The sequence below is a fragment of the Ptychodera flava genome, chromosome 19 (assembly GCF_041260155.1).
Source record: "Ptychodera flava strain L36383 chromosome 19, AS_Pfla_20210202, whole genome shotgun sequence".
NCBI lineage: Eukaryota > Metazoa > Hemichordata > Enteropneusta > Ptychoderidae > Ptychodera > Ptychodera flava.
Window position 1 is genome coordinate 1758948 of NC_091946.1, and position 13083 is coordinate 1772030.

Genomic DNA, 13083 nt, shown 5'->3' on the forward strand with positions numbered 1-13083 from the left:
ACATCATACCTGACATCACAAGACACCTAGCAATATATGTACATCATACCTGACATCACAAGACACCCAGCAATATATGTACATCATACCTGACATCACAAGACACCTAGCAATATATGTACATCATACCTGACATCACAAGACACCCAGCAATATATGTACATCATACCTGACATCACAAGACACCTAGCAATATATGTACATCATACCTGACATCACAAGACACCCAGCAATATATGTACATCATACCTGACATCACAAGACACCTAGCAATATATGTACATCATACCTGACATCACAAGACACCTAGCAAATATATGTACATCATACCTGACATCACAAGATACCCAGCAATATATGTACATCATACCTGACATCACAAGACACCAGCAATATATGTACATCATACCTGACATCACAAGACACCTAGCAATATATGTACATCATACCTGACATCACAAGACACCTTGCAATATATGTACATCATACCTGACATCACAAGATACCCAGCAATATATGTACATCATACCTGACATCACAAGACACCTAGCAATATATGTACATCATACCTGACATCACAAGACACCTAGCAATATATGTACATCATACCTGACATCACAAGACACCTAGCAATATATGTACATCATACCTGACATCACAAGACACCCAGCAATATATGTACATCATACCTGACATCACAAGACACCTAGCAATATATGTACATCATACCTGACATCACAAGACACCTAGCAATATATGTACATCATACCTGACATCACAAGACACCTAGCAATATATGTACATCATACCTGACATCACAAGACACCTAGCAATATATGTACATCATACCTGACATCACAAGACACCTAGCAATATATGTACATCATACCTGACATCACAAGACACCTAGCAATATATGTACATCATACCTGACATCACAAGACACCTAGCAATATATGTACATCATACCTGACATCACAAGACACCCAGCAATATATGTACATCATACCTGACATCACAAGACACCTAGCAATATATGTACATCATACCTGACATCACAAGACACCTAGCAATATATGTACATCATACCTGACATCACAAGACACCCAGCTATATATGTACATCATACCTGACATCACAAGACACCTAGCAATATATGTACATCATACCTGACATCACAAGACACCTAGCAATATATGTACATCATACCTGACATCACAAGACACCTAGCAATATATGTACATCATACCTGACATCATAAGACACCTAGCAATATATGTACATCATACCTGACATCACAAGACACCTAGCAATATATGTACATCATACCTTAGCTGGTATAGAGAAAGGTAGTCATTAGGGAAAGACCAACTCCGGTGACAAACAGAAGACTTTTAATCCCCCAAGGTGTGAATATTCCATTGTTACGTTTATCTTATCCAGTTGGTGCCATTGTAGTAAAGGCAGGTGTGTGAAATTGATCCTCTGATAACTATGTAAGAAAGTAGGGTATTCCTAAGTTAATGGAGCTTTCCCGTAATGTTCTGACCCAGGTTTCATCAACCCAGGCAACTAAGGGCAAGGGGCACAAAGCTAACTGGACCATCAATTTCCCAGCTGTTCCTAGTCAATGCAGTGCTTTGAATGGGCATCTACACATATACCCATGCACATGCACATGTGCATATTAACTTCTGATAGGCTCATCCATATTGTCTATGCTAATTGCTGATAGTATCTAACTCTACCATTAATTATTACTACCAGGTAAAGATTTTATTGCCAACACAACTGACAGAGAAGCATCATCTACTCTTCACATTCTATCACATTAGTTGTGAACAATCTAAAGGCACTGTGAAAAGAAAAGACAATGTTGAAAGCCCTGGTAAGTCTTTTTCTAAACATCATAACATTTTTTACTTAAGTTTGCAGCACTTTATTTGTATTTGAACAGCACACAGGTCAGCTAGAAAAGGCAGCTAACAATAGCAACAGTAAAAAGACAGACAATTTTATGTTTTGGTTAGAGTAAAAACATATTTTGTAAAAGTGGGAAAAAATTATTCTAATGCTAATATCATCCTGCAAGTTTAATTCTTAACGATCATTACAATTAACCCTGACATGTGCATTAAGGTAGTATGCACCTCGAAAGTGAAAGACTTGAACCTTTGCTCTAACTTTCCTCAATGAATCTTTCAATCATTCTCTTTCAAAATCAAGAATGAAAACAGGGGGTCACTGTGCAAATTTGGTACTAGAGAAACAAATTACCCAAGATTTACCGATTTTAGAAATTCAAAATGGCCACCATCCCTGTGTTAACTCTATGGAGAAAAATAAAAATTTTCGAATTTCGAAAAACTAAGCCAGGAAAAAGTTTTCTTTCACCAAGAGCTTTAAAATGAACCCCCACATGTGGTATATGAGAACAGAATTGTAAAAGTTTGAGAGTCCGAATGTCTGTCCCCCAGGTGCGTTCTACCTTAATCTAAATTTTCATTTTCTGCCCTGTAATAATTTTCTTAAACCCTTTCATAGTCATTGAAAATTTCTTGCGGATATATTTGAAAAGGTAATGTGATGGCCAGCAAAGTGGAATATACCATCCAAATATCACTGTTGAGATTATGGTTCAAAGTTATCATTGTCATTTCTGTCTGTGAACTCACCCAATCAAATTTCAAATAATATTACACACCCAAAGGTTGTGTGATACTAGTACTTGAAATTTGACAAATACTACTAGTATTTTAAATTTGACTGGGTTTGTCTTTCATTACTGTCTGAGACAGTAGTTTGTGGAGGTGTAGTAGTTGAAATATCAGAACAAGTAAGATGGAATTATAGGGGATGTGTTCCAAAACATGGTATTTGGTTAGTCAACCATCTGAGCATCAACTTAGACCACAACCCAAAAGATTTCAGATTTTTTGCCTAAATCACATGAGGAGAGAAACAATATTATGTGGGCACTACAGTCAGTTAAAATCATACACGCCCATTTCTGCATAAATTGAAAACTAGAGTCACCCCATTGTGGTGACTCCCTTTATACTATAGATGGCATAGTATGTAGATGTACAGGTAAGTCTTTCAGGAAAAATATTGAATTGAGACCTAAAAATTAGCTACATCTAAAAAATTGTTTCTTTGCTCTGGAATCTGAATCTCTGAAATAACATAATGTGTGTGTGTGTGTGTGTGTGCGCGTGCTGTCAGCAGCCGTTTCTGTCATCCCTGAGCCGATTTTTTTCAAACTGTGTGCAAGGATATAGTACTGTGGCATACATATGCATGTCAATTTATGATACGATGCAATATGGCCGCCTGGTGGCCATTTTGTTGCAATTTTTTTTATGTTTTTGAGCCATAACTCAACTATCCCTGAACCGATTTTGTTCAATGTTGGTACACAGATAAAATAATATGGCATATGCACGTCAATTTATTTTGCAATATGATCCAATATGGCCGCCAGGCGGCCATTTTGTTGTGATTTTTTCATGTTTTTGAACCATAACTCAACTATCCCTGAATTGATTTCACTCAGTGTTGGTACACAGATAAAGTACAATCATGGCATATATATGCACGTCAATTTATTTTGTTATGCGATCCAATATGGCCACTGGGTGGCCATTTTGTTGCGATTTTTTCATGTTTTTGAACCATAACTCAACTATCCCTAAACCGATTTCGTTCAATGTTGATTAACAGATAAAGTACTATGGCATATACATGCACGTCAATTTATTTTGCAATACGATCCAGTATGGCTGCCAGACAGCCATTTTGTTATGATCCATATCTCAACTTGTTTTTGAACCATAACTCAACTTTTCAAACTGTGTGCAAGGATATAGTACTGTGGCATACATATGCATGTCAATTTATGATACGATGCAATATGGCCGCTGGGTGGCCATTTTGTTGCGATTTTTTCATGTTTTTGAACCATAACTCAACTATCCCTAAACCGATTTCGTTCAATGTTGATTAACAGATAAAGTACTATGGCATATACATGCACGTCAATTTATTTTGCAATACGATCCAGTATGGCTGCCAGACAGCCATTTTGTTATGATCCATATCTCAACTTGTTTTTGAACCATAACTCAACTATCCCTGAACAGATTTCATCCAAACTTGGCACACAGACATTGTATTGTAGTTTGCATGTGCATGTCAATTAATGGTGCGATGCGATCGAATATAGCTGCTGCAGTTTATAAACGTAACTATTGATCTTGCCATGGAAAACACCAACAGCCATAACTTTACTCTCCCAAGTACACAAACATGACCCCCCAAAGGCCACTATCATGTGATTTCCCAACATTTGACAAATTCACCCGTGTCTCCGGTACTGAAGCTACCAAGCACGTAATTCAATCACTATAATTCAAACACCATAATCCAGCGGGGACTGTGTCATCAGTGATGATTTGTTTTTATCAACTTTGTGCTAATAACATGTTGAGTTTGAGTGAACAAGTACGCATTTGTCGTTTCTTTTTGTGTACATAATGTTTGGTAAAAGCAATTGTACTGACGTCCATAGATCAAACTTACCAGCCCCAGCTACAATGCTATGTAGCCTAGTCTACAGGTATAAGTAAACCATGCTACTTATGAAATGTTCAAGAAATCTTATTGCAATACTATTTTAGTCATTATTTATGCAAATTAGTACAAAATATGCAAGCTACACCAACCAAAATCTTATCATTTCTTGCCATCTGTCCACAAAACCTGTGGATCAATTTTGACTGAAATCCGATTAGCCGCTCTAAAGATATTATGTTAACAGATAGACACACCAACAGACTGACAGACATTGGTATGACATTAGCTCACCTGTGTTAATGCTTGAACTTAAAAGAAGATTTAATAGCATGATACTTCTCTGATATCAATGCATTTTTAACAAAGAAGTAATTGAAAGTTGCTAGTCAGCTGATTGGTAATTTGTATATTTTATGAAGTTTACATACAAAATTAGTAATAACTGGTGGGACTTGACCAAAGTTAATAAAAGTGCTATGTAAATTAATGATAAAGTTGCATAATAGTATTGAAAGACGTTTTGCATTTTCTTGTCAGCTAATTTTAATTTACATAAATTACATTTATAAAGCTTTCACAGTTCGGTATATAAAGCTTGAAGGACTTGACCAAAGACAATTACACTTGCTACATGTATATTGGTGATACAAGGACACCATTGAAAGAAATGGAATATGTTCCTTCCAGCCAATTACGTATTTGTAAACTGTAATTTTTGGAAATAATCCATGGTGAATATTGTTGGTGATAATGATTATATCAATTTCAATGAAGGGGCAAAGTTGTGGCAAAAGTTATGATTTACATTCAACTGCAATATATACTGAAACAAAGGATCATTTTCAGTTCTGTCGTGTAGGAGAAGGTAGATAGTTATATTCTCCTGTAGCTGTTTAAAGTGGCTAAGATGAGTCTGTCTGTGTGTTGTTTCTTTCTCTTCCTTCTTCCTTCTCCACTAACTTTGCTATAGTAAAAGGACATGAAAGTAAAGGTAGTAAGGAAGTATTTACTGTATCTCTACTTTCATTTGTGCTTAACCCTTTGAGTGCTGTAATCTTTCCAACCAAAACTTTAGTGCAACATTTTTACCAAATTTTATGAATTTTTCCGTAATTCTTTTGAAAATTTTGGACCAAATGGATAGCACTTTACATAGACTCCAGTTGTGGGTCAAAATTTTGGGAAGAATCTTGAAAAAATGTTTTGACCAGAAAAACTATTGTCGGGGTTGTATTTTATAAAGGTGACAAAAATTGACTTTGGCACTCAAAGGGTTAACGTAATAAGTCAATTCTGGAAAATGATCCCTAAGCACAACGCATGATACACAGCTTTTGAGACTTTGCCGACACCATTTCCCGTCATTATGCCTATAATCATTTCAGAATAACAATTTTGCAGCCTTTGAATGCATTAAGATTTTCATGAAAGTTGAATAAAGATTAAGATGCGCACCTAAATTTGGCAAATTTTAGCAAAAATCCTGTTGCCTTCTTCTTAATTCAAAGGGCTGGTAGCTGTAAGTTTTAATGACTTTTTCACTTGGTTTGTTTTTAATATAAATTTCCATGTTCTACTCCACAAAGCATATGGAGCAACACAGTATGCAGATCTTCAACTCTGCTTGTACATTTGTAAACTGCATTTTTATTGTTGACAAGTGAATTCAAATTTAAGCAATAAGAGTGCATTTTGTTGACATTTTTGTTGTGTTGACAATCTGAATAATAGGTGTTTCATTATGTTTTGAGGATCAAATAACAAACTATCATTGCCATTAAAACAAAAATTAATAGAAAAAATCATCAAAAGTCACAGCTACGGACCCTTAAGAAATCATAATTCATCCATTCTGTATTGAGGCTATCGCAATTAAATTTGATTATGTTAAATCATTTATGCATTGCAGAGTGGTTACATACAGACTGGCTATCTAAGTGCCATTACTACAAACTATTTGCAGTATTGACAATCCTTTCCTAACACTAACAGTTCTCGGACAAGGCATTTCTTTTCTTCCAGCTTTTATTTTGTGATCTTTCTTTCTGATTTCCTGAATATTAAAAATATCATGTGTTTCAGCCTGGTAATATATATTTGATATGTTGTGTGTGAAAGAGTTTTCATTATTTTTTTGTTATTTCTACTTTCAGTTGGTTATGCATGGGTACCAATATTAACAAGTGGCAGGTAAGAAGACATGATCAAACTTCCATTATTAGATCATATTTGGTATGTATATAAATACCAAAGAGAGCTTATATGGTGAGTCGGTGGCGTCTGCGTGTCTGTATGCATATATATATGTATGTATGTAAGTATGTGCAGATGTTATGTCTGTCCGACGCGAACGCTCCCAAACCGCCGCACCTACCATCTCAGTATTTGTTGTGCAGGTAGACCCAGGGGTTGAGATGTGACGTTGAGGTAAGAAAAAGGGGAAATCCTACAAATGTGCAGGAGTGGTGGCATTACTGGAACAGCCCAATCTGAGTCAGAGCTTCTATGATCTCTAACCTATTTGTATGCAGTGTATAGTATTATGTGTAGGAGTGGTGGCAGTAACTGAAACAGATTATGAGTCATTTTCTGTCATTGTTCAGGAACTGTTACATATTGGCAGACCTGCTCAAACTAAGAGGGACTGTGTTGGAACATTCCTCTGCTATGTTGCTAAAGTTGACCTTATTAGGGGCCCAAGCCGACCGGCTGGGACCCTATTGTTATTGCTCAAGTTCTACTACTTCCTCTTCTTCCTCTTTTTCTTCTTCTTCTGCCGATTCTTTGTCGACCTAGATCTCTTAAACGGCTGAACGAAAACTTCTAAAACTTGCAGGGCTAATAGGTGTTAATTAGTACTCGTGCACCTGACCCTTGAAATTTTGATTGGTCACGTGACCTGGCGGCCATATTGGTTTTTCCAAAAACCTAAAAATGGCTTCTCTAGAAGTCCTAGGGGTCTGGTCGATTTGAAATTTTTTGTATAGTAAGCATGACCTAAGGTCTTTAGAATTTGCAAATAAAATCGCATGTGGTCACGTGACCTTGGCCGCCATATTGGATTTTCTAAAATAGTCATTTAATCTTTAAAAATCTTCTTCTCCAGAACCGAAACATCGATTAAGCTCAAATTTTACTCATGTCATCCTTACAGTGATCTCTTTTTAGTTTGCAAAAAACATTTCGATTGGTCACGTGATTTGGCCGCCATATTGGATTTTGTGAAATCACAATTTAATCTTTAAAAAGCTTCTTCTCCAGAACAAATTCACGAATTGAACTAAAATTTAAGAAATGTCATCTACAGTGTGATCTATTTCAAGTTTGCGAAAAACCGTTTTGATTGGTCATGTGGTTTGGCCGCCATATTGGATTGCGCAAAAATCGTAATTTAATCTTTACAAATCTTCTTCTCCAGAACCAATACACTGATTAAGCTGAAATTTTACTCATGTCATGCTTACAGTGATCTCTTTCAAGTTTGCAAAAGCATTTCGATCGGTCACGTGGTTTGGCCGCCATATTGGATTTTGTGAAATCACAATTTAATCTTTAGAAATCTTCTTCTCCAGAACTAACACACCGATTGAACTAAAATTATTCATCTATCATCTAAAGTGTGATCTCTTTCAAGTTTGCGAAAGGCGTTTGGATCGGTTATGTGGTTTGGCCGCCATATTGAATTTTGCAAAAAATCGTAATTTAATCTTTAAAAATCTTCTTCTCCAGAACCAAAACACTGATTAATATGAAATTTTACTCATGTCACCCTTACAGTGATATCTTTCAAGTTTGCAAAAAGCTTCTACATCTATCATCGAAAGTGTGATCTCTTTCAAGTGTGCGAAAGGCATTTGGATCGGTCTCGTGGTTCCGCCGCCATATTGGATTTTGTGAAAAATCGTAATTTAATCTTTAAAAATCTTCTCCTCCAGAACAAATACACCTATTGAACTAAAATTTCACACTTATTTTCCCTAGTGGTAGTCCTTTTAAGTTTGCGAAAGGCATTTTGATCAGTCACGTAATTTGGCCGCCATAATGGATTTTGTTTAAATCACAATTTAATCTTTAAAAATCTTCTTCTCAAGAACCAATACACACATTCAACTGAAATCACTTACTCATATCTTTCATAGTGCGAGCACTTTCAAGTTTGCGAAAGGCATTTGGATCGGTTAAGTCGCCCCAATGTTCATAAGGCTGAAAGCTGCAGTTTAAAACCTCGTCAGTCAGAAGATCGATCAGTGATGTATGTTATATTGTACACTTGAAAATCAAAGACGGCACGACAGACTGCAGTGCCCGCTGTCAAATTCAGCTAGCAGTCACACGCACCCTAATCTCGGCCCCTTGTGTAAGGCAACTTTTGCGACCAGCTTTTGTACGTTGTCGAGTATACTGCGATGGAAGTACTTAGAGGAGTGTGCCACTAACTTTAAGGGGTGGCCGACCGGTTGTGATCGACTGAATAGAGACAAGGTCCTGCCAGGGCACAATTACTGGGGTCTACGCACAGCTGATATGTGAGTGTCAAGGACCATAAATGAAGCTATTCGGGTATTTTTATATGTAGGTGTCTGAATGCACGCTCACTTGTTCATCATGATAAAAAAGACAGATACATGACATTGCAAGGTGTGGTGATTTGTTTATGTTTCTCTATCTGACATGCACATGGAATGGCCCTGGTGTGTTGTGTAACTGAGAGCATGTAGCTGATTAAAAATGTAAACAAGACCACATCAAGTCCAGCTGTTAATGTCGTAAATATCGCTGATACATATCCATTGAAACAGCATCTTGTTAAATGAAGTTCTGCAGCTTGATCGAATTTCACTGTAATTGCTTTGTGCAGTTGCATGCCCGGTCTAAGAGATCGCCGAAATTTACCCGATATTTATCAGGGATTTGGGGACTCTGATATCGATACTAGACAATAGTAGAATGACTTGCCCTGTGCTTCGGTACGCCAGATCTGTGAAATCGTCGATATTTACATGTAATTGGATGTTTATCAGCAATTTGGGGACTCTGATATCGATAGTACACAATACTAGAATGACTTGCCCTGTGCCTCGGCACGCACGGTCTGTGAAGTCGCCGATATTTACCAGATATTTATTGGCGATTTGGGGACTCAAAAATCGATACTAGACGATACTAGAATCTGTCAAATCCCGGTTAAATATCCGATATATATCGTAACCTTGCATTTCTGGTCAAACCCGACTTCCAAGGACTGACTCTAACTTCGATACTGAACGATACTAGATTCTGTCGAATCGCGGGTTTAGGCCTATATACAATATCGGAGAAGTTGGACGCTCTTGCCATAGTTCTAGGTCTAAACATGGGTCTATTTTTTACATCCATGGTCTAAATAGGTGCGCCCTGGCATCTTATGTATGTTTGCACAACTTATTATAGTGGAAACAGTCAGTAAACATCCACTTCCTTCGGCGTCTTTGCCTGCTTTGTTTTGTGCGCGACTTTCGCGCTGTCAGTAACTTTACCAGGGCAGACAATGGCTCGGAAATGCGCGATTTGCGCAATCGCGCAGGCGAGAGAAAACCATGTCCACCATCGTTAATTATGCCGGTTCCATCACTGTTACTAATGAATCAAAAATAATCCTTATATCAGCCATATTATCGACATATTTTGTCATTTAATTGTCTACTCTTTGAACACAATAATTTTCGCTTTGTCGTACGGCGGCCGATGACTGACGGCAGACTTCTTGGGCATGCAACCAACATAGTTGATAGCGTTGGAATTTTACAAAAGCTCAAATGAGCATGCGCGAAAAAGTTTCAAGATCCCCCCGTTTTATAGTCCGGTCACAGTCCCTCTGTGGATAGAGGGACTGTGGTCCGGTCATTGTACGCTTTCGGTAGTTTCGAGACACCCAAACAATGCAAATACATTACAAATGCACGGTACGATGCACCTAGAGTTGATTGAAGTCGGTGAAATGTTAAAAATTAAAATAATTTTTAAAATCGTAGTTTCTTTTGTGTCTCTCCTATATCCATACGAACCTAGGCAGCGCAGGCCAGGTTTCCTAGCAATTGAATGCGTTATCTGAGTCTGTGCAGTAGTGAGTTAGTTTCAGTCGGCGATTCGATATATATCGGACATTTCACCACCTTACATGTACATGTTTTCATAAAACCGACTTCATGGACTGACTGTAACTTCGATACTAAACGATACTAGATTTTGTCAAATTGCGGGTAAATATCCGATATATATCGGAAATTTCACCGCCTTACTGTTCTGGTAAAACCCGACTTAATTCCAGCATGCTATTTTTTACATCCATGATTCCAGGGACTGACTCTAACCTTGATACTAGGCGATACTGAATTCTGTCAAATTACCACCACCTTATAGATCTAGCCGAGCCAATCTAACTTCGATATTGTATAATCTAGTAGCCGTAAATATTGGATATCATATAAAAAGTGCAATGTCGCGGTGTCCTCGGGATTCCGGGATAAACTCCTTTGTGTAACGCTCACCCGCCCGCTATCGCGTTCACCACACTCAGGTGTCTCACATCGCCTTCACCCCACTAAAGCATTCACAAATCACAGTTTACGATGCAGCTAGAAGGCAGCTACAATTACCAACTACAAATTGTTTATTGATTGTTGTCAGTTGGGAAGGAAACTAGGTTTAAAATGGCTGCTCACTCACAGCCTGTCGGTAAAATGGCTAATCAAAGCTGGACGCTCTAATAATAGTTCTAGGTCTAAATAGGTGTGACCATTTCAGTTGTTAGTGTAGCTGTTCAGAACGTTCCTTTGCACAACTTATTACAGTGGGAACACTCAGTAACCATGCACTTCGTGAGGTTTATTAGTGTAAAAGTAGCCCTGCGTTCAGGTGTGTGTTCCCGGCGTTATACGGCCTCCACCACAGCCCTGCAACGGTCTGAAGAGATAACTTGGGTCTCTTCGGCGCTTCGGCAAGATTCACAATGGCGATCTACATGGGTAAATTTAAATAACTTGTCGAGTACGTTCTCAATATCAAAACATTATGTATTTCATATATTAGGGTTCTGTTTAAGTAATAGACATGAACATTTGGATTTATGATCCATGATTTCCGTGATCCGTGACATGATTCAAGCTTGCCGTGAATACGCACTGATTTTTTTTTGTGATGACCCCTGACCCAAGTGTCATCGATTCGTTGTGCGCGCTGTCCGAGCATCGCTTGCTAAAATTCATGGAGCTACCAAAGCTCCATGCTAAATTCAATCGTAAAGCAAATGTATCGAAAGTCTAACATGCACAAATATCTCAAGTCTATGAGTATTTTACTTTTGAACTGCAATGAAAATGGATATCTAATTCGTTTGAAAAACTGGTGTGCTGAAGCAGGTTTCGTGCTGTTAAAGCGCGACATCTACAGTACAGCACTGATAGCGATTGCAGGTTTATTACCAAGGCTGCGTTCACAAAAAACGGTTAGGGGGGGGGGGGCTGGAGAAATTCAGGAACGGTGATTCGAAAATTTTGAGGGTAGTAGAGAGGGAACTTGAAATATTGCCCCACCTGTAGGGGACACTTAAAATGTTTTGGTTTCCTTTTATGTTTTACATTTTCTGATTCCAAGTTTTTGTAGGTAATTTAATGAACAATGAATACCATTTTTATGTCATTCAAATGTTGTAATGTTAGTAATAATTTAACAGAATCTACAACCATTTTGTCACATTCCATGACTTTTATCTCGACAAAAATCTAAACATGTGTGATTTGTCGTAAAAAAATCAGACTTGAGCCTAGTAACAGGGCACAAGCTCCAACCGTTGATGATTTTTGCAATATTTCGATCCAATATATCAACTACAGTTTCTTGCTGTCTCCCTACAGCATGCTCAAACACACAATGTTCAGTTTCTCGACAAAAACAGTATATATAAATATGTATTAGGTGATAGTTTAATTAGAGTCCAGACTGACAGTCAGTTGTCAGCATTGATGCATGGTACACGTACACTGGCTGTGCTAGCAAGCTGAATACTGGACAGTTCAACATGCTGTAGAGAGTAGAACACGAACGCAGTTGTATAAACTGAACATAAATATTGTCAAAATTATCAAAGATAATATTACAAACAAAAGATGGGGTCACCATGCTTGATTTTCTATATTTTCACATTCTTGTCATAAAATTATACAAAAGTAAAACTTTGAACACTAAAGATGAAATGAAAAAATATATGACTAAATGGAATTACAACCAAATTTGCAATTATTACTCTCAAAATTTCAGAGATGAATACATTAATTTGATGGAATATTTCAGCCTTCTAGTATCGTCAATTTTGAGTGGCATCCAATTCATATGTCTTGTACTTTTGAAAGACATTTTGGTAGCTCACCATGCTCAGTTTCAGAATCCACATTTGATTTTGCAAAAATCGCAATTTATCTCTAAAATTTTATTCTTCAGAACCACAACACTGATGGCAATGAAATTGCACTT

The 13083-nt window shown here is 37.4% G+C and overlaps 1 protein-coding gene across 14 annotated transcripts in view; it reads left to right on the plus strand.

Moving 5' to 3' along the window:
* The window catches only part of LOC139118349 (dedicator of cytokinesis protein 9-like), a 176367-nt gene that overhangs the window by 54692 nt on the left and 108592 nt on the right, over positions 1–13083 (plus strand). For all 14 annotated transcript variants that reach the window (XM_070681631.1, XM_070681633.1, XM_070681625.1 and 11 more), the window contains exons 16-17: positions 1768–1888; positions 6729–6765. In XM_070681631.1, coding sequence (XP_070537732.1) covers positions 1768–1888; positions 6729–6765 — 158 coding nt within the window. The remainder of the gene's footprint in view (positions 1–1767; positions 1889–6728; positions 6766–13083) is intronic.